General features: G+C 45.3%; 2 protein-coding genes across 2 annotated transcripts in view; both read right to left on the bottom strand.

Moving 5' to 3' along the window:
- LOC308291714 (peroxisome proliferator-activated receptor gamma-like) overlaps positions 1 to 27724 on the bottom strand; it is a 163466-nt gene that overhangs the window by 46785 nt on the left and 88957 nt on the right. The gene's annotated exons all lie outside the window — the stretch shown is intronic.
- The window catches only part of bmp7b (bone morphogenetic protein 7b), a 54489-nt gene that overhangs the window by 15052 nt on the left and 11713 nt on the right, over positions 1 to 27724 (bottom strand). Inside the window, exons 2-3 of the mRNA XM_080734190.1 lie at positions 5137 to 5329; positions 320 to 468 (exon numbers count right to left, since the gene is read on the bottom strand). Of these exons, the coding sequence (XP_080590316.1) occupies positions 320 to 468; positions 5137 to 5329 (342 nt within the window). The remainder of the gene's footprint in view (positions 1 to 319; positions 469 to 5136; positions 5330 to 27724) is intronic.

The following is a 27724-nucleotide window of genomic DNA, read 5'->3' as shown; positions in this document are numbered from 1 at the left end:
CTTTTCCTCCACTACTAATACTGACAGAATGCCGTTCCCAGCGTCTGCCTCGGTGGCTTGGTGGATTGCTCTCTAGTATTCCAACCCATGGGACCGGGGTTCGCATCCTGGTCGTGCCACTCTTTCTTGCTCTACCCCATGGGGGTTCTGTTTAGAGTTAGGGGTAGAGTTGGGTTGTCTAAAAGATAACTTGTACACATAGCGACAATGCGGCTCAAAGGGACTGTAGTGCCTTGGACTGCAGCAGGCCAATCACACGCTGCCAGGGTGGGGCTTGACAGAAAGCCGTGACAAAAAGAAATCATGCCTATATACACACCATCGGCCCTCTCCAGGGCCAGCTGCAGGCCCAGGTTCCTGCCAGGGTTGAGGACCCAGTGGTTACTGGTGGCTGTCACGTCAAACACCAGCCAGCCTTCCTCCGCCGCCCAGATCACCCGCGAGTCCAGCAGGAACAGATCTGACTCTCTGGAACGCACACAAGCACAGGCACAGGCACGCACACGCGCACACACGCACACACACACACACACACACACACACACACAGTCAGATAAACAGGAGTAAACAAGGGCCAGACCCGCAGCGACAGATTGGAAGCGTGTGATACGAGTTAACGCGTTTGAAATGTGAAATGGGGCAACGGAATGGAGTGAGGTATAGTCTGACGGAGGAGGAGAGAAACATGGAGGGAGAGAGAGAGAGAGAGAGAGAGAGAGAGAGAGAGAGATGGAGAAAGGGAGGAAGGAGAGGGGGCTCCAGATGGCGAAGCCCTGGGGAACACTTCATTTCCTTAATTGACAATAATGGCTTTATAAACGACCGGTCTTTTCATACACTACGTGCCGTCCATCACCGGCAGGAATTCGCAGAGCGAGCCAGAGACACATGAAAGTCAAGCAGACTTACGGTCCTCACACACCGGGCCAGCGGTTGTTCTGTGCCATAAATTCGAAACCGAAATTATATTTTATTTTTTTTATGTCTTTTATTGTCGCTGTTTATGTCATGTGGCGATTACTCAACGCAATTTGTATTCGGAACAGCTGGGTCGGTTTTTCCTCATCAAATAGTGGCATGAGGCATCAACTACCGTATATGAGTAGTTTTGATGCGAAATACTCGCTTGTGACTTTCGTATTGTTTATTTACACGATCCTTGCACACAGAGGGAGTTTCTGCAAAAAAAAGAAAAAATAAGAAAAAAAAGACAGCAAACCTTTTTAAACCTTTTCACACAGACACACACCTCTTGCACACCAACTCCGTCTACAAGAGGGCCTGTCTGTGCGTCTGTCTGTGTTTAACCTTGCCAGACATCCCAACTTTGAGATCAGCATTTCCGGGAGGTCCCCTGTGCACGTGCACGCAGCGCGCGTGCACCCGTTCTCGCGCACGCGCGCACAAATATTGTTTTTTTCTCGGATTTTACTCTCGGATTTCTTTCTTGCGACCGTAGGTCGCACTTACTACAGAAAGCTGCTCGAGGTGTCCGTCTGTCCGTCCGTCCGTCCGTCCGTCCGTCCGTCCGTCCGTCACACACGTCACACGTCACACTTTTGCCCTGCTCATATCTCCGCAACCGTTGCCCCGATCCATGCCAGATTTTGCACACACACTCCTTACCTGCCAAACTACAACCTCCAAGGACCCCCGGAGCTCCAGGGACCCCCAGCTCCCTCGGGGACCCCCAAGTGTAAAAAATGAGCACATGTGCAAAAATTACCAAATGACCACCCCAACGGGGCTGCTCACGGGGCATTCCCGGGGACCACCCACTCATGGTGCTCCAGAACGGATGCAAAAGTGGTGGCGCCCCCAGTGGAGGACCCCCTGCCACTGCAGCTCACATAAAATGCCGTAACTCGGGCTAGGAGCGACCGGGAGAGCCGGGGCCGGTACCTATTCGTCCGCCTTGGCGGCGCGGAGACCCCACCCCTCATTTCTCACATGGCCCTCTAGCGCCACCATGAGGCCGATTCAGATTTTGCCCTAAAATCACGAAAATCACTACACAGTATGTCTACACTCATGTCATCAACATGGATCAGGAAGATTTTGGAAAAACACATTTTTGCTCTATTTGTGGAGATAAGTGACCTACGGTCGCTTATCTCCCGATTAGGGAGTCTTACTGGTACCGTTAAAAATGGTTAAAAACTGTTAAAAACGGTGCTGCACGGCGGCAGAACCATTTTAGGCTTAATCTAATCAGGTTAATTTACAGCATGATGTCTTTCTTACCTATTTGGGAGAAAGTTCTGTCACTCTCACAGTGAGACACACAACAGCCTGCCTGCAGGCTGCCGTGCGTCGCACACGCTGACACACTGCAGCTATATGTCCAGTTGTATGTCCAGCGAAAAAGAACCGACAGTTGTAAAGTACTGTTATTTTATTCATATTTAAGCAGCTGTCAAAACCTGTCAGTTTACTGTTATGAGCTGAATATATCCTTTGCGCTTAATGAGAACCCAGTCTCAGCATCTGAGACCAGTGGTTGGTCACTTTTAGACGCCCACATCTCCCACAGCGAATGACATCATTCAATTATTTGCCAGATTGACAGTTCGACGACGAATGAGAACACATTTATTTGCATCGCGGGTCGGGTCGCAGATCCGGTTCTAGACCGGATCCAGACGGATATGGCAGGCATTTGCGGGAGCGTCCGGGATTTCCGGGAGGTTTAGTGCCACTCGCGGGTGTGCGGGAGGAGACACTGATTTCCGGGAGACTCCCGCAACATCCGGGAGACTTGGGATGTCTGCCTTGCAAAGTGCCGGACCGATCTGTACCAGTAGGCCATCACAGAAGTAATACTTTTTTGAAATATCTTTAGCCATAACTCATAGCAACGTCATAAATGACTAACATCCAAGATCCGTGACATGTTGTGAGCTTGTAGATTGTCTATTATCGGCCCGGATCACTGGCTTAGCGGTCCGGGCACTTAGGCTCCAATGCAGGCTGACTGGGTGTCTCGTGTTCGATTCCCAATCCCGACGACCTTTGCTGCGTGTCACTCCCCGTCTCTCCCAATTCCCTGTCTATACTGTATTCTAACAATAAAGGCACAATATATTATGGCTGTCTTCCTCCATAATATGGGCATTCCCATATGAAGTCCTGTTAGATACAGGCTTAATATTGATGACATCAGGGATCTCCATATATGGGCATTCTGTTAGAGTGGTTCCCATGACATCACAACATACAATATATTTTATGCCCATACATGGATATCCCTATCTGAACCAGCCACACAGATATGGGCCATGTCTTGGCCATCTTGCCAGTGATGTATGTCGATGACATCAGGAATCTTCATATATGGGCATAAAGGTGATTCTGGGGAATACCCATTACCCATACGGTATATAGACTTTTACAAAGGGGATGTCACCTGTGATATCACCAGTGATGTCACAGTGGTGTGTCAAGGGAACCAACCCATAGACTGTAAAAATGTGTACACACACGGCTTCACGGCTTAACGTCTACACACGGACAAGCTGTGACATTTCTCAAGGTAAACTGCGACCTTCGGTCGCAATGACAAAAAAAATGGGCTATTATCAATACGTAACTCCGTCGTACGACGAGGGATAAAACATTTCTTTAAACATAATTACTCGCTGAGAGGAGGATGAAAAGACAAACAAACTAAAAACAACAACAATGCTCATCCACCCAAGTATCACTGTTCAACCGTGGGTTGAATCGCTTTCCGTTCATTCCCCCGACCGAAACCAGAATCCCCTTGTTGCTTTCCTGTGGTCGTCCGTGTAGCCGGAGCTGTGCGGGTTCTCGTGTGTCACCCTGCTCGGGTTCACTCGCGTACCCTGGACCTTCACTGGCCGCCGAATAAATGAGCGTGTTGTTCCCTCAGGACAACAGAAACCTTTAGGAGGGGTCGTGGAGCGCGGGACGCGGCCCATTCCAGAGCTCCCCTATTGCCAGTGTGGGTTACATTACACCTTCCGGACGGCTCAGATTAGCCACATGGGGAAAATAGGAGAAAACTCCTACACTGTAAAGAATCCCGCACCGCACCGGGTTCCATTTGGTTCCATTTGTACCCTCTCGAGTGTTCACCAAATGGATGAATGAACACTGAGGATTTTAACTGTGTACTCTGGTTAGAAAAAAAGAACACGTGGCTGATGAGGGACTGGAAATCTAATCGTTCACAGATACTACATATCTGAAACTACATACTAAACACCAATCTGAAACTACATACTAAACACCAATCTGAAACTACATACTAAACACCAATCTGAAACTACATACTAAACACCAATCTGAAACTACATACTAAACACCAATCTGAAACTACATACTAAACACCAATCTGAAACTACATACCAAACACTAATCTGGGAACACATTTGATTTAAAAAAAAGAATTGTGTGTGTGCATGCGTGTTGACCGATCGATGCCAATCTTTGTATGCACACTGCCAGAGTGTCACAGAAGTTCCTCCACTATTCTTTTTCTTCTTTCTTTCTTTACTTTACTACAGTGTTGATTTCGTCGACTAAAACTATGACGAAAAATGTGAGTCGACTGCGTTTTTTTCACTGACGAAAACTAAATAAAAACTAAGCTGGGATGACTAAAACTAAGACTAAATATATTGACAATTTTGTCAACAAAATAAAAACTAGACTAAAACGTTAGGGAGGGACTAGTGGAGGAGAAAGTAATTTTATGTTTGGTTGCTCTCAGGTGTTGCTTGCTGAAAATAGCCGATCTACAAGCTCACAACGCATCGCTCTGCGACGCGTTGTGAGCTTGTAGATCTGCTATTTTCAGCACACAACAAAGTGTAAAAACAGTCATTACGATGCCATCAAGGCCTGCCAAAATACATTTTAGTTGACTAAATCAACTGTAGATTTAGTCGCATAAAAAACGCATGATATTTAGTCGACTAAAATTAGACCAAAACTAATACTTTTCAGGTGACTAAAATTATGACTAAAACTAAATGACACTTTATTCAAAAGACTGACTAAAACTAAATCAAAATTTGCTGTCAAAAACAACATTGACACACACACGCACACGCACGCGCGCACACACACACACACACACACACACACACACACACACACATACACACACACCTGTCTGAGTGCTCTTCCAGTACTTGGTAGACACTGATGCGGAAGGTTTCGTTGTCGTAGCGCTCGTGGATGAAGTCTTTATAAATGCGGAACTCTGCGGCCGTGACGGCCTCGCCCTCGGGGATGCGCGACACGTCGAAGCGGAACTCCCTGTGGTGCCGTCGCACCGGCAGGAACTCCTTGTCATGCTCCACTGGAACACACACACACACACACACACACACACACACACACACACACACACACACACACACACACACACACACACACACACACAGTACATGTTAATTACACAAGAAAACATGTTCATTTCATAAACAAACATATATGTTCATTTCATGCACGTTGACATTGAGGGTTTTCATCATGACTTATCCATGACTTCTTACCACATTAAGACCTGATGCTGATTCTAAAAATGCCTCCCAAATCAGTTGCCTATGTTGTTTTATTTGCTGTTTTTTATGCTGTTTTCTTTCTTTGCCTGTTTTTAGTTTTCTGCGTTGTAGCACTTTGAGATTTGCAAGAATGTAAAACGCGTTATAAATTTATATATATTAATATATTAATATATATATATTTATATATATTTATTATTACCCTTATTATTATTAGTTCAACATGTATTGAATGATTAGAAGAAGAAAAAATAGTAACAGATGTACAAGCTTGCTGCACAGCATGAAGTGATGCGCTGTGAGCTTGTACCGGTATATATATTTATATTTTTAAAAATCTAAGATGACACAGATGCTTTCCCATTTTTGTTTCTTTATACAATATATACATATTTATTTTTAATAGCTTTTATACCTTTATTGATAAGGCTGCTTTCCCAGTTTTGATGGGTCAACCACATTATCCCTGGCTTGGGCAAATCATAAAATAGCAGCAAATAGCATTAGCAGATCTACAAGCTCACAAGGTAGAGAATGTCCAGAGATTTACTGAACAATGAAATCAATAATAAACACATTAATGCACTTACCGATAACAATACAATGAAAATAACAAAAAACCAACATGGTTTCAATGTGGAACCTGCTACATCTCGACTAGTTATAATCAGGTCCAGCTGCTATGCACCCAGCTCTTTATGGAGGACTTAAAAGTCAGAAATGGAGCTAATCGACCCATTCTACATAACTGTTGCAGGGTCCTTTCCCATAGGACTTTTGAAATCTACAAGGTACAACGTCTGTGGAGATTTGTTCTCGGATTGGATCTTTGTCATAGGATCATTCTTTTAAATTAACAACTTGAACCCTCGCATCCCTATTCGGAGGAGAACTTTAGCCAAAAATAGCAGTTCTACAAGCTCTCAAGATCGGCTATTTTCAGCAAATAAGTTTGGTGTAGAGGTAAAAAAGAGCAGACCAAGTACAGAGTGAAAGGCTAACTAAAAACACCAACATAGACTGATGACAGTGCTGTCAAACAAGTCTATGAATCTATCTGTGATATCATTGAAAATCTGCATCACACATTTATACAATATGTAGTGGGGGGTCCCTGCTTCATCTCTCTCTCAGCTAAGGGGTCCCTGGCCTGAAAACGTTGAAGACCCCTGACCTAATAAATCACAGGTATACGCAGCTTTTTTTAAGGATGGAGAAGCTAGTGTACTGGCAGGATGTAGAGGCATAATCAAAATGGCAATGAACAAGAACCCCAGCAAATATTTCAAGAGCACTTCTGTCTATAAAAGTGTGGATATTCTCTGGCAAGAAATTGTACTTTTTGATTGACATCTTGAGATAACGTTTAGTGCCATACTCTTCTCCAGATAGTACGTTTATTGTCTAATATGCGGTCAAAGTATGTAACTGGCTTCTTTGGCTGAAACTTCAAAGTCAGCCCACTACCACTCTGAACCCAGGCGAATTCTTTAGTTTTGCATTAGACTCAAGGAGTAACAAGATGGAGAAACAACAAAGACTTCTCTTTAGCCTAATGTCCATGACCTTTCCAAGTCTTTTAAGAAATCATAATTTCCCATAACTTTTCCAGAATGTTCATGGTCATACGAACCCTGAATCATGTACACGGGTATTATCACACAGATGAACAGGACACGCTTTTGTTTTCACTCCAAATTTGATCAAGCCAAATGCCTTCAAGCGAACTTCATCAAGTTCACGTTATTGTCACAAGTTTACGCTAGATATAAAAGTGTGGGAAAATATTTTTCTGTAATCTTTGTGCGATTGCAGACAGTTACCACTTAATGCCCAATATGATTCATCGTACTCTGAATAGTGAATATTTTCTATAAGCCTATAATGACATTCCCAAAACAGGATCCCAGGTTCAAAGAAGTTAGATAAGAATAAGAGAATAAATATCAAAATATCAGATATATAAGTGTGTAATAAGGAGTTCCTCAGCTTCAAATAAAAGTTGTACCAGTAGGATGGCATCAGCAGTATAAATACACCTGACAGGTCAGGTTGACTGACTGACTGACTGACTGACTGACTGACTGACTGACTGACTGACTGACTGACTTGACTGACCGACTGACTGACTGACTAACCGAATAAAATGGTAAATGGTGCATATAGCGCTTTTATCCAAGGCGCTTTACATAGATTGTGCATTACATTCACCCATTCACGCACACATTCATACACCGGTGGTGGAGGAAACCATGCAAGGCACCAACCTATACTCACGGGGAGCAATTAGGGGTTCAGAGTCTTGCTCAAGGACCCTTCGACATTAACTCAGGGGGAGCCCGGATTCAAACTGGGAACCCTTCGTGCTCTAATAACGGTTTCTCTACCCCTGAGCTATGCCATATGACTGACTGACTGACTGACTGACTGACTGACTGACTGATCGACCAACTGACTGACTGACTGACTGACTGACTGATCGACCAACTGACTGACTGACTGGCCGACCGGACAGCAGACAGGCCAAGATGCAGACGATAGCGTGGACAATCGAAACCGAGAACCAAAGTCTCTCTCACACCGTTTCACTTTACCCCTCTCTTCTTATTCTTAATCAGTGTTTGTTTGAGGGCCTATAATGCGTCCCGTCAGAAGATCGCGGGTCAGCACCAAGAGCAAACACGTCCAGCGGACGACACGTCGCGCTGCTGCGACCGAGGAGGCACAGGTGCTGCAGGGGCTTTGGATTGAAACGTCCATCTATATGGAAGTCTAACCGGGCCGGTGGAGGAGGGGGTGCAGAGGGACAGCGTTGAGGGCCTGGCTCACAGCCTCACACTGTGCCATGATAGAGAGATGCAGGAAGACTCTTGACAGCTTTATGGGGCCCTTCTCCTCTCCCCCTCTTCCTCAGTTACGGCCCCAGAGAGTCATCTCGTCCTGCCTTGCATGCGTGGCCCTCATCTGGTTCTCATGAGTTAGGGGGGCTTGGTGTTCGCTGTTCGGTGCCCCCCCTCCCCAGCCTCTCGACCCTCTGTACCCCCAAGACACGGCCCTGGTGACCCCTGGTCCTCTTATGTCCCAGCAGGACATCCCCAGGGGTCAGCGCCTTGTCTCTCATCATCTCCTGGCCCTCCCTCAGCCAGGAACACCCCCCCCACCCCACCCACCCACCCACACACACACTGGCCCCCCCAGCCCGCCACTCGCAGCCGTCACACACAGACCACCCCACTACAAACAGTACACACACGGACATATCGTCGTTGTCAGGTGGAAACCTTGTATGTCTTGCATTTGGCTTGCATTTTTCATTTTAAAAATGATTTGAACTAGTGAAAACAGCCGATCTACAAGCACACAACGCCGAGGTGCGAGGCGTTGTGTGCTTGTAGATCGGCTGTTTTCACTACTTTTGCGCGGCGGCGTTGTACGATGAAGCAGGGCTTTACTTTGCAAAAGAACGTACAAATTTGAAACTTGGAGATACGAGGTTTCTTCCTGACAGCGACGATATGCATGCATACACACAGACACACACGCAGTCCATACAAGCGCATGTGTACACACAAATACACACGCAAACACACAAACTCGCACGCACGCACGCACACTGACACGTTTATGAGCCTGCAAAAAAAAAAACATGACAGCAGTACATGATCCATCAAACCATTATGACTTTTTAATGCAGCACATGGACGACATCCGGCAGTCACTCACTTCCTTTGAATTCACCCCTCTTTTACACAACGCACGCACGCACGCACGCGCGCGCGCGCACACACACACACACACACACACACACACACACACACACACACACACAGATCCCAACCACATGCATCTGGGGACAGGAATGAGTCAGAGCCAGGTGACACACAGTACCCAGGGAAAGCCCTCTCTCTCTCTCTCTCTCTCTCTCTCTCTCTCTCTCTCTCTCTATCTGTGTGTGTCTCTCTCTTTCAGTCCATCCATACAACAGCTTTTTATCAGAGCAGAACGCTACTCTGGCAACAGTTCTGGATCTCTGCCAAGGCTCTCTTTCTCTCTCTCTCTCTCTCTCTCTTTCTCACACACACACACACACACACACACACACACACACACACACACACACACACACACACACACACACACACAGAGAGAGAGAGAGCCTGTCAAAGCTGGTACAAGATAAAGTCACCTAAAGCGTGTTGCAAAGTACAGCGTACTGTCTAGTGTTGTTTTGATGTCATTCCCATCACACCTGTCTCTGTGTTCCACATACAGAATACTCTCTCTCTCTCTCTCTCTGTGAGCTACATGTCTTTTCGTTTATGGCCCCTCTCTCTCTCTCTCTCTCTCTCTCTCTCTCTCTCTCTCTCTCTCTCTCTCTATTGAACCCAGTTGCTGCAGGGTATTTACCGTACAAAGGCAGCACTGTCAGATGATTGGCCGGAGCAGGAGTATGAGAATGGATCTAATTACTGTCCAATAAAAGAAAGGACAGATCTCTGCTCTTTGTTGACCAGTAGATGCTCTAGTATGGCTTTAAGCGCCTCCCACTGTGCATAATGTGTGCATTACTAATGCTGTACACCAGGGGTCTTCAACGTTTTCAGGCCAGGGACCCCTTAGCTGAGAGAGAGATGAAGCAGGGACCCCCACAACCTTTTCATAGATTCCATAATTTCATTGTTTGACAGCATGATCATCAGTGTATTTTGGATTCATGATGATTGTCAGATATTTAACCACTTGAACCGTCAATACTTTTCCCCTCTACACCAAACCTCTTTGCCGAAAATAGCCGATATACAAGCTTGTAGATCTGCTATTTTTGGCTAACGTTCTCAGAATATGGACGTTAGGGTTCAAGTGATTAATATAAAAAAGGAGAAAGTTTCTATCACAGAAAGATTTTAAGGACCCCCTGTAGTAACTCTGAGGACCCCCTAGGACCCCCTGTACTTAATCTCTCAAAAACAGATTCCAGAAAGCAACTATTTTCATTATTTGTGTATTTTATTCAGGAACACTCACGTCAAAGTAGATGTAACCATTTATTGCAACAAATGGAATACAGTAAAGTACAGTTATACAGTTAAGCATATGCCAGACTCTGATCAAAAGGAGGCTGGTGTGGAGGAGACAGCTAAGCAGCAGTAGATCCGAGGCTTCGGATCAAAGACAAGCAGACCTAGACTAGAGAATGCGAGCCGTATTTAAAGGAGCCTCCCTTACTGAGCGAGAGCTCTGATTGGAGTATGACAGTGTGAGGTAATGATCAGCAGATCTGTGAATGAGTAATAGGAAAGGATCTGACTGACAGCTGATTACAGCTGAGGCGGGCGAGACTCACATGTCCTGCATGAACTAACGCTATGCTTCTCACTGTATGTCATCAATGTACAACGAAGCATTAAAGCCTAAAGGGGATAAGTGATTAATCAGACACATTGATTCAGTCGATTATGAAAAATCTATTTTGAATTCGTTTGTGTTGATTCATTGATGTATAAGAAATAGATACAAAATTATCTCTCAAAAACCTGCTTTAACATATGTATAATGTTTGTTTTGTTTTGTAAGTTACTCTTCAAAAAGGGTTGGCAGAAAGCCTCTGCTTCAGCCTACGCCTTTTCAGAGTTACCAACCTAAATCCAAGTACTTTTCCATGTAATTATAAGGCACGAAACCAGTAAGACTCCCTAATCGGGAGATAAGCGACCGTCAGGTCACATACACAAAATTTAGAAGGCAATCAGGAGGGAAGGTGGGAGATGCGTCTTGACCCAAGGAATCCAGGGAAAAAAGAATTTTAATTTTCCGATCTACGGTTCAAGAGTTACGGGGCAAAACGCAAAGTGGGCCGTTATAGCGCCACCATGAGGCCGAGTGATGTAATTATTTTTCGATTCATTCTTAAAATCATTATGAATCTCCTCTCCGAGGTTTGAAACTGTAGCTCCTATGCTTTGCGAGAGAAAAATACTTGAATGTGATGTCTTGCATTGTCCCATTATAAGTCAATGGGGACAATTCAGCGTCGTTTTTTGCCGATTATGTCGCCATTGTAAGGCGGATCGGAAAGAAAGTTACTAGCACACCATTCCCGGCCGAGCCGCACGTTTTGATGTATATATTGCGGGGGTGGCGTAAATGGTGCGGGACTAGTAGCGTGCCGAAGTTTAGGCTACATACAGACACGGACGGACGGACGGAGACCCACAAACACGGCCACGTATAGGGAGCTTGTGTTCCACACAGCTCCAAAAAGCATTTTTGGGGGACTAGTGAAAGTTACAGTTATGCTCAGTGTGATATGAAACGTAAGCTTACCATAATCACAGTAATCCATTTTCAATCATAATCAAGGGCTTTTGGAGAACACTGCAGAGGGAAGTGTTGTGTCTGTCTGTGTCCAGCTGATGCTAGTAAGTAGTTCAAAGGAAGGCAATTATGTCTCTGCAATGTCAGCTGGCTGCTGTTATACAGATGCTTAGGCCTACTTTTCAAGCAATTGGTTTAATTGTTTTTTTTACTTATTTTGTTTCAACTTTAAGGAGTGCATTTCTTCTTGTGTGACACTCAACACAGGATTTAAGAATCCCAGGGCTAAATTATCAGTGCCGCAACCAATAATACTTTTAATAATGTTGGTATAAGAGCAGCAAAAACACTGGTATATCTTGTATATCTGTTTCTGGAGCAGGAATGCCGCCGTCGCCTCGCGCCATGTTGTGGCCCTCGGCTTGGTATCCTAGACATAATTCGGCCCTTGGGGAAAACTAACTGGGGAACCCCGCAGTAGGCCCTACGACTTGTTTGAGGCGTGCGAGAAAGCAAACTCAAAGGTTCCTTATACATGTATAAATGCAGTGTACAATGCTTTATCCCTACTATGAGCTAGGGATGGGACGATACGCGATATTATCGTTTATCGTGATAAAAAACACTATAATATAGTGATAATCGTATATATATTTAATTTATCGTCATATCGTCCTCCGTCATGCACTGGGATCAATTCACCTTTTATTGCTAAGCTGCATATCCCGTACCACTTAAACCCTCTATAATTGGTAAAAGGTACTTAGAATATACGTACTTGATACAGTCCTTTTTCACTCTCTATCAAATGTCTTTGCCAAAAAATAGCTGATCTACAAGCTCACAACGCGTCGCAACGCGACGCGTTGTGAGCTTGTAGATCTGCTATTTTTTTGGCAAATGTTCCTCCTCAGGATAATGGATTTTGATTATCGCGATAATATCGTAAATCACGATTTCTTTCGTCACAATAATCGTGATATGACAATTTCATATCGTCACATCCCTACTATGAGCCCATCCAACCCCATCCCCACACCTGCGTCAGTGTTGCATTGTGGGCTGCCTCCATCAATAGGGTCTTTCATGGTGACCCCTCCGTCCCCCACAGAGTCACCCCTTTTAAAAGGTTACACTGCATACATTCTACTGGTGTAAGTGGCCGTGGGAACCCGTGGGAGCCATCAGCGCGGGGCGGGTACACCTGCTGCTGCTCGCCGCGCTCCGCCGCGGCAACGGGCCAGGTGTTCTGATGTGACCCGTTCAAACAGGATGTGACATCATCAGGGGCGTCACAAGAGGAGGGAGAAAGTGGGACTGAGTTACTTAGGGCCCAAGGTGCAGGGAGGGGCCTTAATTATATTATACTTTAGCTATTGAAAAATAGCAGATATACAAGCTCACACTCACAGCGTGGCACTCGGTGCCGTGCTGCAAACTTGTATATCTGGTATTTTCGAAAAGTCATGAAAATGCGTGCACATCTTTGAATATATAAATGTATTTTTTTTAAGCGAACATACATTTTGTAACTCAAATTTTGCTTCTGGGGGGTCCCTGGAACTAAATATTTTGAGATGGAGGTCCGTATCCAAATACATTTAATTTTGAGGGTCCTTCACATGAAAAAGTTTGAGCGCCACTGACATAGAAACATAGGTTTTTCAAAAAAGAGTAAAAGACTTGCACAAATGTTCACGATTTTTCAAAAATAGCAGATCTACAAGCTCGCAGCACGACCACCGAGTGCCCCGCTGTGAGCTTTTATATCTGCTATTTTTCAATAGTTAAAGCGGCAAAATATAACGCAGAGAATCCTTGTACCCAGGGCCCAGAATTTGGAGCGACACCCCTGGACATCATCACCCCTCTGAGGAGCAATATAATATTATGGAAGCCGTTTCTCCCTCGGTTCTCCATTCGAGAAAACCATTAGAACAATTATGACACCTTGCTGTTACAGACGGCTGCTGGCCCAAGGAGACATGACAACGACACCATGTGACACACGTAGGAACGGGACGATAATCGCCAATCGCTATTATCGTGATAATATGGTGATGGAAAAACACTCACGATAATCCTATTGTGGAGATTTAATTTATCGTGAAATTATCCTCCGTCATGCACTGGGATCAATTCACCTTTTATTTGCCGAGCTGCATATCCGGTAAACGGACCTGTAAACCAGTAAGACTCCCTAATCGGGAGATAAGCGACCGTAGGTCACTTATCTCCACAAATAGGGCAAAAATGTGTTTTGCCAAAATCTTCCTGATCCATGTTGATGACATGAGTGTAGACATACTGTGTAGTGATTTTCGTGATTTTAGGGCAAAATCTGTAGGAGCAGTGTCCAAAAATGTGTTTTTAAAAATCGGCCTGGAGGTGGCGCTATATGGGAGAGATTCATGTTGATGGGATGAGTGTAGACATACTGTGTACCGATTAGCGTGATTTTAGGGCAAAAATTGTAGGAGCAGTGTCCAAAAATGTGTTTTGCAAGAATCGGCCTCATGGTGGCGCTAGAAGAGGGCCATGTGAGAAATGAGGGGTGGGGTCTCCGCGCCGGCAAGGCGGACGAATAGGTACCGGCCCCGGCTGTCCCGGTCGCTCCTAGCCGGAGTTACGGCATTTTATGTGAGCTGCAGTGTAGGGGGTCCTCCACTGGGGGCGCCACCACTTTTGCATCCGTTCTGGAGCACCAGGAGTGGGTGGTCCCCGGGAATTCCCCGTGAGCAGCCCCGTTGGGGTGGTCATTTGGTCAGTTTAGCACATTTGGGCATTTTTTACATCTGGGGGTCCCCCAGGGACCTGGGGGTCCCTGGAGCTCCGGGGGTCCTTTTTTTACTCTCTACCAAATCTTTGCTAAACAATTAGCCAATCTACAAGCTTGTGAGCTTGTAAATCGGCTATTTATGGCAAACGTTCCGCCCCGGGACTAATGGATGTTGGGGATATTTTGATTATCACAATAATATCATGAATCATTTTTTTTTTCTTCTTTTTCACAATAATCGTGACATGACATTTTCACATGGTCCCATTCCTACTCAGCACCCTGCTAACCCTCCTCCTGTAGCCTGGGTGGGTGCAGGATGCACTCCCTCTGCCATGGGGAGAAGACCTGTTCTTTAGAGCAGTGGTTCTCAACCTGGGGGTCAGGACCCTCAGGGGGGGGTCCTCAAATTATTTGGGGGGGTCCCCAGTCTCTCAACAGTAAAAAGAAAACAGCCTAAAGTTTAATTGTAGACAGGGTATATGCACATTTATGAAGTGACAATTTAAAGGGGAAGACCACCCATTTTCAATATTGAACTATGTCATTAATATACCTTAGAGGAGTTGAGTGGAAATAATAAAAAAAAGTTCCCCCTCTTCTGTGTTGCCTAGAACTGGAGGATTGATTTTGGGGTTTGTATTGCAAATCACAACTTGATGACATCACACATTGTACTTTACAATACAAACCCCAAAATCAATCCTCCAGTTCTAGTCAACACAGAATTAGGGGAACTTTTTTTTTTATTTCCACACAACTCCTCTAAGGTATATCAACAGGTTCTCACCCCTATTGCGTCATACAACTGACGCGATCTTAAATACCGAATGCTTCTCACCATAGACGCGGACGGATTGCCTAATGTCTCAAGGGACAGACGCATTGGGTGGTCTAAGAAGAAAGAAAAAAAAGTAGTTCCTGATGCGGGATTCGATACCGCTCTGAAGGCTTCTTGGTTTACCAGCCACCCGTCGCTACCGTTCACGCCACTATAAACGACGGAGCGGCGCCGTCTCAGGCGGCGATGACCCCCGTGAGTCGCCACCGAGGCGAGCGATAGCGAGCCGAGTTGCCGCGACGAGCGGTGGGAACGCCGCATGAGCCGACTCAGCCGCGTTACCGAATTACGTGCCGTTATGGACAGAATAGTAAATCTTGACCAGGGGACTGCTTCCGCCTCCGAATGTGGCTCAAAGAAGGGACTACGTTAGCATTCCACGTTTTGTCAAAGGTAAAAGCACAAAAAAAAAGTAACTTCCCAGTCACTCTGGTTAGCTCAGTCGGTAGAGCGTGGAAATACAAATCCAGGGACCGGGGTTCGATTCCCCGTGACGGCCGTCAGTGAAAAATATTCCAGTAAACACATGTCGGCGCATGCGTACTAAGACTCTGTCTCGTCCAAAAACTCTCCGTCTCCGTCGCACCCTAGACGCAATAGTCACTCCCAAAAGGAAAGAAAGACACGGCGTCGGGAGGGTGAAGCAAAGGGGGTGAGAATGGGTTGGGTATATTAATGACATAGTTCAATATTGAAAATGGGTGGTCTTCCCCTTTAAATTGTCACTTCATAAATGTGCATATACCCTGTCTACAATTAAACTTTAGGCTGTTTTTTTAAACATTGGCCAAATTGTCAAATATTCGATGCAGAAATTATGCAAATAGCCGGCTGCGAGGCTTTGTGATGTAGATCAGCTCTATTTTCACAATAGAACCGTGTTATATAAAATGTAATGCCTCAACTCTGCAGTGATACCACTAGCGCTGCATCCTGAGTCCCTGACCCATATTTTTAATAACAGACTCATTAAACTAAGCATCCCTTCATCCCCAGGATGCATACAAATCTATCCTTCCTGCTATCAATCATTTCACTGCACCAGCTGAGCTGCATGTGGTGGAGTCTCCACAGCTGTGCGTTCTGGCATTATTGATGAGATGATTGAGATTGTCTTGTAAATCCATGCTTCTGTCCTTTATTAACGACATACAAGTAGCTATTTGCCACTATTTGTTTAAATTATTAGTCCTTTTTTATGTTTTCGCCGTTGATACATAAAGCGTGTGTCGTCGCGGGACCCATAAAATAATTCTGGGCCACCTGTGGGTCCCGGGACCCATTACATTGAAAACCTAGCAACATCACTGTTAGTGCTCGTCAGGGTGGAGGGTCCCCAGTTAAAATATGATTCTTTTGGGGTTCGCGGCCTGAAAAGGTTGACAACCACTGCTTTAGAGGCTCCAGGGCGGCCCAAACACCCATTAACTGCATTTGAGAGAACAGCTGGCTGCTGCCGAGAAACTCCAACAGTAACATGGTAAAACCCAGAGTGTTAATTTAACACTGGACCCCCAAAGTGTATAACTCACAGAGTTACACTGGGGATTGTACTGTTTAACTGCATATCTCCCCTTCCCATTTGGTTTGCACTATCCAGCACAGACTATAGATCTCTTTATCCATTTCATTTTACACCACGAGAGAAATCCACACAGCGCATATTGTCGTTGTCGGGTGGAAACCAATTGTATCTCCAAGTTTCAAATTTGTATGTTCTTTCGCAAAGTAAAGCCCTGCTTCATCATACAAGGCCGTCGCACAAGTAGTGAAAACAGCCGATCTACAAGCACACAGCGTTGTGTGCTTGTAGATTGGCTGTTTTCACTAGTTTAAATCATATTTAAAATGAAAAATGCAAAACGAACGGTTTTGGACATACCGGTACAAGGTTTCCACCCGACAACAACACCGGTACAAGGTTTCCACCCGACAACAACAATATAGTGTACAATACAGTGCACACACACACACACACACACACACACACACACACACACACACACACACACACACACACACACACACACACACACACACACACCTCCACCACTCTCTGGCTCTGTCTCTTCTGGGTTTGTCCATATAAGAAACATCCAAATCGCCTCAGAATTGATTGACAGTGAATGGACCTCCTCCCTTGTCTTCATTACTTCAAATGTGGAATGGGAACCCCAAAAAAAACCACCTCCATCCATCACTCAGAACTGTAGAATCACTCCCTATCTTCCGCCACAGTCTGAAGTGAAAACCCACCTCTTAAGACCCCCAAACCTTCTGTAGGACTATGGAATCGTCGTTGTCGGGTGGAAACCTTGCATGTCCAAAACCTTCCCTTTTTTGTTATTATTTTAACGATTTAAAATAGTGAAAATAGCCGATCTACAAGCACACAAACGCCTCGCAGAGCGAGGCGTTGTGTGCTTGTAGATCTGCTATTTTCACTACTTTTGTGTGACACTTTTGTATGATGAAGCAGGGCTTTAATTTACGGAAAAACTTACACATTTCAAACTTGGAGATACAAGGTTTGCGCCGGACAGTGACGAAATACTATTATTGTATAGTAGTGTCTAGTTATTAGTTACAGATGGTAATACTGTTTACTATGTTATCTTAGTTATTTTGTAGCGCATTCTTGATTGTCTTTGACCACTCACCTCACCCTGGTTGGCTGACTAGTGTTCATAACTTCATACTATGATCTTACATTACAAAAAGAAAAAGAAGAAGTGCTGCAGGGATCAGTATAGGCTCTCAGAGACAGGTGCTCTTTGGTGATACAGGTAGGAATATATGAACAAAAAAAGGTTTCAATGAAGTACTGCTAAGTTCCAAGGTATAGACAGCAGACTTACAGAGAAGGAATTTTTTTAGTGAAAAAATATATAATTTATAATTTATTTGAGCAAGGCAAATTGCCTTGCTCAAATAAATTATATATTTTTTCACTAACGACGGAGTGCCTTGGAAATTCCTTCTCTGTAAGTCTGCTGTCTATACCTTGGAACTTAGCAGTACTTCATTGAAACCTTTTTTTGTTCATATGATCTTACATTGTTTTGGGTCTGTATAAGAACATCTGCTAAATGCATAAAATGTAAATAAAAATGACTCCCATGCAGTGACTTCCTGCTGATGTTGCTTTCAAACAACTTGTTAATATTTCCTCTTTTCCTGAATCCATCCCCCTGGTCATCTTTCCTAAAGTGGTCAATCAGACTAAAAAATGTGTCTATTAAAAAAAAGGGGGAAAGAAATCTGAATTTGTTGGTGTCAATTCATTGATAAATAAGACAATAAATACACCTGCTTCTCGATCGTAGAAATTCAATTCTACACGAGCAAGATTAAGTCGATTATTGGTTCCAAATGTCGGTTTCGATATATATTCGGCTAATTGCCCCGTCCTACTCCACTCCTTCTTTACTTTACCCAGTGATGCTACTAGCCCTGCATCCTGCGGCCCTGACGCATATTTTTTTATAAAAAACGCATTAAATTAAGCATCACTGCATCCCCAGGACGCATACAACTCTGTCCTTCCTGCTATCAGTCATTTCACTGCACGAACGCTGTGAGTTCTGGCATTATTGATGAGATGATTGAGGTTGTCTTGTAAATCCATGCTTCTGTCCTTTATTAACTACATGCAAGTAGCTATTTGCCACTATTTGTGTAAATTGTGTAATTAAAGTCCTTTTTGATGTTTTCACCGTTGATACATAATGCGTGTGTCGTTGTGGGACCCATAACATTATTGAAAACCTAGCAACATCACTCATACGCATTCCTCCTCTCCTCTCCTCTCCTCTCCTCTCCTCTCCTCTCCATCTCCTCCTCAGACACTTCGTGCGGCACCTTGTGTTCTGGAGCAGCGGCAGAGGGATCTGACGGCTCACATTAGCCCAAGTGTCTGTTTGGCACCGTCACACCCCTCGCTTCTGCCCCGCTCGCTTCCGCTGGCCCGGCGGGGGGTCTCACCCCTCTATCCGTCTGCCCACCCCCCTCCCCTCACCCCCCAGTCCTCTTGAGATAACCGTGTCACCGCCACCTCGCTCCGCATCCCCGCGGAGCCCATTAACTCACCCACTCACTAGAGGCCCCGATTCCCAGAAGGCACAGCGGGCTCCGCGGGCTCGAGGTGTCAATCACCGCCGGGGTCACGGGCTAGGCGAGGGGAAGGGCTTTGTAAAAGGGATTTAATAAAAAAAAAGCTCTACTACCAAGACCTGGAAGTCCACTAATGGTCTTTTTTGTCTGTCTCCATTTCCCTCTCTCTCTCTCTCTGCCTCCCGGCAATGTCTTCGACGTAGCACTGGAAACAGGCTGGTCATAGTTTCCATAAGCTAAGGACAGACAGAGAGCAGGGACGTGCAGAGAATGATAGAGAGGCAGGGGCTGACATTTCTAAAAGGGCCTTTTTGTGAAAATATCGAAAATAGCCGAGCTCCTTTTCGGTGCTTGATACCACACTGAACTAAGGAGTATCAAGTCAATACTGGAGATGTGGCGTAACAGCCTGGATTTGGACAAGGGAGTTTGGACAAGGCAATTGTCTTGAATGCTGCCTTCATGTATGGCATGGAAAGAGGGGCATTTGCATTTCTTCCACCATAGTAAAAACTGCGCACATGGTCTGGAGAGCGCACTTTTTACAGACGGATAAATGGGAAGGGGCTCAAGCCCCCTTTGGTGTCTTTGTGTGCACGTGCCTGACAGAGAGAGAGAGAGAGAGAGAGAGAGAGAGACCAGGGGGAGATTGCTCAAGATGTTTACCCTATAAAGAGAGGAACAAGGGTTTGATCTCCTGGGTGACGGTGGGTGAGTGGCCACGGCAGAGCCATTACCACGTTAGGACACATCCTGCCCTCTGGTAGAACTAACTGCTGATGACATCATGGCTGTGTGATGTATTTACACTGCTGTGGGGGCCTGACATGCAGCACCACTGCTGCTGCTGCTGCTTCCCCGGGAAGTTCTACTACTAGAACTTATACTCATTCCTCTCCTAACAATCATTAACTTACTGGAAGGTGTGTGTGTGTGCGTGCGTGCGTGTGTGTTGTGTTTACACCTGCTGCCGAGAAACAATAACTGCAAAGGGAGTAAGTGTTCATACATAAACCTGGCACTCAAACCAAACAAGTCGTCGTTGTCGAATGGAAACCTTGTCCATAACCGTTTGTTTTGTATTTATCATCTACATTTTTTTACTAAACAAGTGAAAACAGCCGATCTACAAGCACACAACGCCTGTGTGCTCGCGTTGTGCGCTTCTTGTGCGACGGTCTTGTAGGATGAAGCAGGGCTTTGCTTTACCAAAAAACGTACACATTTGAAACTTGGAGATACGAGGTTTCTGCCCGACAGTGACGAAGTGCTCTTTATGTACAACATGCATTGCTTTCCTATATTCACTGTTAGCCTATGTAAGGTCCTTGATATCAGCTGTTCGTAATGACCAGAGCCTTGTATTAGAGAGAGTCGCGTCACTCCTGTTCACTTCATGAGGGGAAGTTGTCATTTTCGAGTGACATGAACCACGTGACCGGTGCTGTTTCTGACCTCCCATAATCCCGCATTGGCGAAACTCTCTAATACAAGGCTCTGGTAATTACCTGTCTTGACAAACATTGTGTGACAAACATCGTGTGACAAACAACTGTTGTTCACCCTTGGCCTTATCATGACAATGTTCTTCTGACAATATGAATATTATCAAATCACGCCGATGTACGCAGGCATGGTATTTACTGTTTTGAGTACAGCTTGGCTCTACCTTCTTATCTGTGTGTGTGTGTGTGTGTGTGTGTGTGTGTGTGTGTGTGTGTGTGTGTGTGTGTAACTATGGTTTGATCCCGGCATTCTCCAGAGAGCTACGTTGCCGCACAGTGTTTTATGTTCCTCTCCCGTGAGCTCATGTAATAAACATGTAAGAATCTGTTTGATTCGACAACCTGACACAGTGGAGGTTGTCTAGACCTGGAATTATTGTATACTTTAGCTATTGAAAAATAGCAGATATACAAGCTCACAGCAGCACCGAGTGCCACGCCTGCGGGCTTGTAGATCTACTATTTTTGAAAAATCTTGAAAAGTCTTTGGATATTATAATCTTTGGATTTTATAAATGTGTTCTAAATCCTTCTAAAGTTTTGGAAAAACACATGTTTTTATGTCAGTGGTTCTTAAACCTTTTCACGTCAAGAACCCCTAGAATTATATGTGTTTGACCGCCGACCCCATTTTGAAATATTATGTATCAGGAACCCCCCAGAATCAAATATTTGAGTTACAAATGTTTGCTTTAAAAAGGATACAGTATATTAAAAAAAAAGCTTGGCCAATGTGACCCTGGGCGTACAACAAACTGCAAACGCTTTGTGCCAAGATGTAGGCCAGATGTACTGTACAGTGTACTGTACTGTACAGTACTGTACAGTACACTGTACAGTACTGTACAGTGTACTGTACTGTACAGAACCTGTGGGTCGGGACCCCAAGGGGGGTCCCCAAATTATTTTGGGGGGGTCCCCAGATGATTAACCTAATATGCAACATTGTTTTCTCACTCAACAGTTAACAGACCAACACAAAGTTTAAGTTCATAGAGGGTATCTGCACATTTCTCAAGTGACAATTTAAAGAGGCGGTGCCATAGTTTTGTACTTTTTCTGGTTTTCATGTGTCTAGGAGGTTGACAGTACTTCATTAGACCCCCTGGTGTGGTTGTTATGAGCAATTATGTATTGCCTTTCTATTTGGGTTTTAGCTGTAGGCTGCCACCTTGTGGGGTCAAACGTGCCGGTCCAAAAACACACATACTTATTACATCACAGAATCAACCCCTCCCCTAATTACCATTCACCCAACATACGTGGGTGTGGCTAACTTCAGCTGGGTCACCACCCACCATGACAACCACGCATACCAATGAACTGGTGGGTGTGGCCACATAAAAACATAATGTTAACTCTTTCTGTACACTTTTTTGGAAATAATCTTCCTCCTAGTATAATCATAATACCTGATAATCATGTTTTAGAGGGGGGAAAATCATGGCACCACCTCTTTAAGGATGTTTTAATACCTCTAAAATGACAAATTAGACACTGGCCAAATAGTGAAATATTAGAGGCAGAAATTGTGAAAATAGCACATCTACATGCTCACAACACCTCGCAACGCTGTGTTATACAAAATGTAATGCCTCAACTCTTAGTGCTAGTCAGGGTGGGGGAGGTCCACAGTTCAAATATGATTATTTGGGGGGTCGCGGCCAGAAAACGTTGACAACCACTGCAGTAGGTCAATCATCAGAGCTTGTACATTTTCTGGGGCGTACAAACAAACTTTGAGCGCTTTGTGCCAAGGTGTAGGCCAGATGTAGGCCACACTTCAGAGCCCGGACAAAGCCAGATGTTTTAGCTTCAAAACGTTTGGGAATCACTGGTCTACACAACCTCCCCATGACCAACAGTTGGGGTTGACAGTGACAGGGACTGTACCCTACCCTATACCGTACATACGGTATGTTACAGTTCATGTGGGAAAGCAGTACATGTGGGAAAAGCGGAACGAGGAGGCGCGCCCGGAAGCGGCCTGAGTTCTTGAGACTATAGGCCCCTCAAGACGGAAACAAAACATCCCGCCGTGGCCGCCGGGGCAAACCGCGCCCTTGAGGCCGGGCCGTGATTATTAGCGGACCCCGGTTAGCCCTTCAGCTTGCTGTTTTGCTGTCGTTATATACATTTGTTTTTTCTTCCGGGGTCGCCCGCACGCTTGCCCGGCGCCACTGTCTTGTCTCTTTCGGTGATCCCCACGCCCACCCAACCACCCATCGGCCTGCACCAACACACGGCCGTTAAAACTGGAACGTAAATGGGACCTCCTATATGATATAATATATGTATATACATACACGTACCTGTATATAATTGTATATCTTTGTTGTCGGGTGGAAAGTGGAAACCTTGTATGTCCAAAACCTTCCTTTTTTGTTATTATTTTAAAAACGATTTAACATAGTGAAAATAGCCTCGCGGTGCGAGGCGTTGTGTGCTTGTAGATCTGCTATTTTCACTACTTTTATGTGACACTTTTGTATGATGAAGTAGGGCTTTAAATTTACGGGAAAAAAATACACAATTGAAACTTGGAGTTACGAGGTTTCTGCCCGACAGTGATGATATACAATGTATATAAAATATGCATGCATGTACTGCATGTATACAGTGTGCGAGGCTTTGTGTGCTTGTAGATCTATTATTTTCACTACTTTTATGTGACACTTTTGTATGATGAAGTAGGGCTTTAAATTTACGGGGGAAAAAAACATACACATTTGAAACTTGGAGATACGAGGTTTCTGCCCGACAGTGACGACATACATGTATACCGTATAATACATGCATGCACGTACTGCATGTATACAGTGCATATACTAATGGGTGGCTGAGTGACCTCTCTTGTCTCTTAGTGGAGCAGTCGGAGACGGCCTGCACCTCCTCCTCCATATCCCATAAAGTTTAGTGCCGGGTTCCACCTCACGCTTCACTGGCCGTTATGGAGGTGCATTTCCCTTTGCGGACCAGAGATTTATACTGGACGACATGCAAACAGCCTGGGACTCTGCAGGAATGTGTCTGACTGAGGTTAGGGCCCTCTCTGGGCCCTGTGCTTTACAGGGGCACCACCGTCCCCGGCTGTGTTCCGCCAAAAAAGCGGTGAGGACCCAAGAAGCCGCGCCGTTATATTGACTCGAAGATCCGGCAGTTAACGCCGCTACTGAGTCACCTCAGGAAGCTTTTGGAAAACCAGCGGCGACGCCGTCGACCATGTGTGCACTCCACTCCGCCGAGATCTGTCCTGAGATATTCTATGAGGCGGCTAAAGAAAGACTCCTTCCCCGGCCTTTGAACAAGAGCCGACTACTTTGAGCTTCAGTGCATTTTGCGGCCGCTTGTTCTGTGGTGTTTTATATGTGCTGAGAGAGCGGCAGGCATGTGCACACATGGACATCAAAGGGGGCTTGAGCCCCTGCCCTTTTATCCGTCTGTAAAAAGTGCCCTCTCCAGACCATGAATGTGTTTTTTTACTGTGGTGAAAGAAATGTAAATGCCCTCTTTCCATGCCATACCTGAAGGCAGCATTCAAGAGAATATCCTTGTACAAACTCTCCTGAACTTGAATGCAGCATCTTAGGTTGAAAGAATTGCCCTCTCTATGTAGAAAGGAAGTTTATAGTGGTGCCCCGAGCCCAAAAAGTTTGGGAACCCATGCCCTAGGTAGGGGGTCCTCAGAGTTACTACAGGGGGTCCTCCAAATCGTTGTGAGATAGAAGATTTTTTTCTCCTTTTTTATATTAACCACTTGAACCTTAGCGTCCATATTCTGAGAACTTAAGCCAAAAATAGCAGATCTACAAGCCATACACCACATCTTCAGTATTGCCTTTGTTATGCTTAGTTCTGTGTGGTATCAAGTACGACCAAGCCGACCTCCAAGCTCACAACGCGTCGCAGCGCGACGCGTTGTGAGCTTGGAGGTCGGCTATTTTCAATATTTCCACCAAAAGGCCCCTTTTAGAAATTTCAGCCCCTGCCTCTCCAACATTCTCTGCACGTCCCTGGGGAGCGGGGATAGACGGAGGGAAACGGAGCCACCGGGTTGCCAAGCAGTGCGGGATCTGTCAACTAATGCCACTGTAACCATCTGCACTTCCTCTTAGCCGGGGGAGAACGACGCGACTGGAGGAGACGTGGAGCCCACAGTCATTCTGGTTTCCCCTTCTCCCTTCTTCCCCTCATCCCCTCATTTTTATGTTCTTTAATTTTGCGGCCGCAGCAACCACTCCCTCCTCAACCAGCCAAGCCGCCTCTTATTATAGACCTCAGGAGAATTCACATACAATGCGGACATTGGCATATGCAAGCGCACAAAAAAGACACGGCGCGCGCGCGTGTATGCTCACAGCCGTGTGCGGGCACACACACACACACGCACACACACACACACGCACACGCACGCACGCACACTACAGGAGATTTCCCAGTTGCCTACATAAACCTTTTTATAATTCCTTCCCCCCCCCCCAAACCCTAGGGCGGGCAATCTTACGTACACATGACAGGCACCTTGGCACCCTGATTTTAAGAGCTTGTTGTTTATTTAGTTTAATTACAGGCCGTTCGGTTTTAAAATAAACAAAATAGTTGCGAAGGAAACACGAGGCACGCAGCTGTACGCCCGCCTAAATAAGCAGCGACCTGTCACATTCGATTCATATTTCATGTTAAATGCTCGCAATATTTCATCACTTATAAAAACACTCGTGCACAGTTGTTGCTTGGGCTTTTTACAAGCTCTGATTTTGGCAGTGGCCGGGGCCCGGTCCAGAGGAATCTGGTGAGCATTACGGCCTTCCGCTAAAAACGTAGCGACTATAGCATCACACATCACACACACAGTCCAGCTGGTGACGCGGGGCAGAATAAGGGTGGCTCTAAAATAGTGTTTTATTGCGCGCTACAAAACACACAGAAAGTCGTTCTGACATCAGTGTTCTCCGGGCTCATGATGTTCCCACAATGAACAGGAAATAAAAGCACGGTCTCTATTTAAAACCTGTCCACAAACATTTGTTATTTGTCATTCCTCTCTTCTCTTCTCTTCTCTTCTCTTCTCTTCTCTTCTCTTCTCTTCTCTTCTCTTCTCTGTTTTACCATTTGTCTTCACAGCAGCATTGGAGCAGGATCTGTGGCCATTCTCCGGCCCACATCTGGGCCCACTCTGCAGCTTGCTAGTTGCTACCCTCTTTCATGTATGTGTGGGTGCGTGCGCGGGCGTGAGTGTGTGTGTGTGTGTGTGTGTGTGTGTGTGTGTGTGTGTGTGTGTGTGTGTGTGTGTGTGAGGGGGGGGTCTCACACTCATTTCTGGTGGTCAGTGCTGATAACACAAGGCCACAATATCCCTGATGGAAGAAGAATAAGTGACTGAATGCTAAACCACTCATTCTTGCCTCTCCTTCACTTGTACATTCTCGCAGCTCACTCAAGCTGCACTCTCTTTCGTCTGCTCACAATGTGTCGTGATGAGCTTGTAGATCGGCTATTTTCAAATAATTTGTTTACATTTTGAACTTGTGAAGTGGGATAATCTGCACAACGAGTACTTTAACTTTTTATACTTATAATTTAGTACTTTTTCCACCACTGTTGATTAGAATCAGAGGCGTCAATTGGGTATGGCAAGGTATGGCAGCTGCCTTAAATAAAATGTACTTCTTAAAATAAATTCATCATGCCTGTTGCTAAGGTATGGCAACATGTCTTGCACGCGTGCGAAGGCGCGCGTGCAAGACACCAGTCATGTTGCCATACCTTAGCTTTCTGCTGAACCGACGCCACTGATTAGAATAGAAAACATGGCTTCAGTACTCCTCTGGCCCGGCGCATTCCTGGCCGGGAGCAGAGCTCCGTCCATCATGTATTCCTTGCCGAGCCAGAGCGCCTGCTGCTCCGTACATCTGTGTCTCTTGACAACTCGCCACAATGTCAAGTCCCACCCGCGGCGCGTTTCATCATCTCGCACAGCAAGTGCCTTGGCCGGGCCAAGAAGACCACTGAGAGACTCGGCTACACGCGTCCAGATGTCATTCCGCACCGCCGGCCGAGGCTCCAGTATAACCTACAGGTGAATATTCATGGCTCCGCGCTCCGCTGGCCGGAGGGAGAAAAAAAAAAAGAAAGGAGGGGATGTTTATTTTTGGACATGACCGTTTGTGATCTTTTGTCCGTTCGTGCGTTGTTGCGTAAGCCCCGATCATAACAGAAAAGTGGGTCGTCGTGGCCGTTTGTGGCTTTTTTTCTTTGTTGGTTTACGCGCCGGACTGGCGACCAGTGGTGTAAAGTAACTAAGTACATGTACTTAAGTATTGTACTTAAGTACGGTTTTGAGGTATTTGTGCTTTACCTGAGTATTTCCAATTCTCAGTACTTTTACTTCACTCCAATACATCTCAGAGGCAAATATTGTACTTTACTCCACTACAATTATTTGAAAACTTTAGTTACTAGTTACTTTATGGATTTTGATTATTATTACAAAACATACATTAACCACTTCGGCCCTATATACATTTCGGCCATTTGAAAATAGCCGATCTACAAGCTCACAATGCGTCGCATCGAGCTTGTAGATCTGCTATTTTTATACACTTGAAAACATGAAATGGGACATTCCACATAATCA

This window comes from Nannobrachium achirus, assembly GCF_963921795.1.
Source record: "Nannobrachium achirus genome assembly, chromosome: 9".
NCBI classification, from domain to species: Eukaryota; Metazoa; Chordata; class Actinopteri; order Myctophiformes; family Myctophidae; genus Nannobrachium; species Nannobrachium achirus.
Note: the sequence above shows the minus strand (reverse complement) of the source record. Positions and strands in the feature narration are given on the sequence as shown.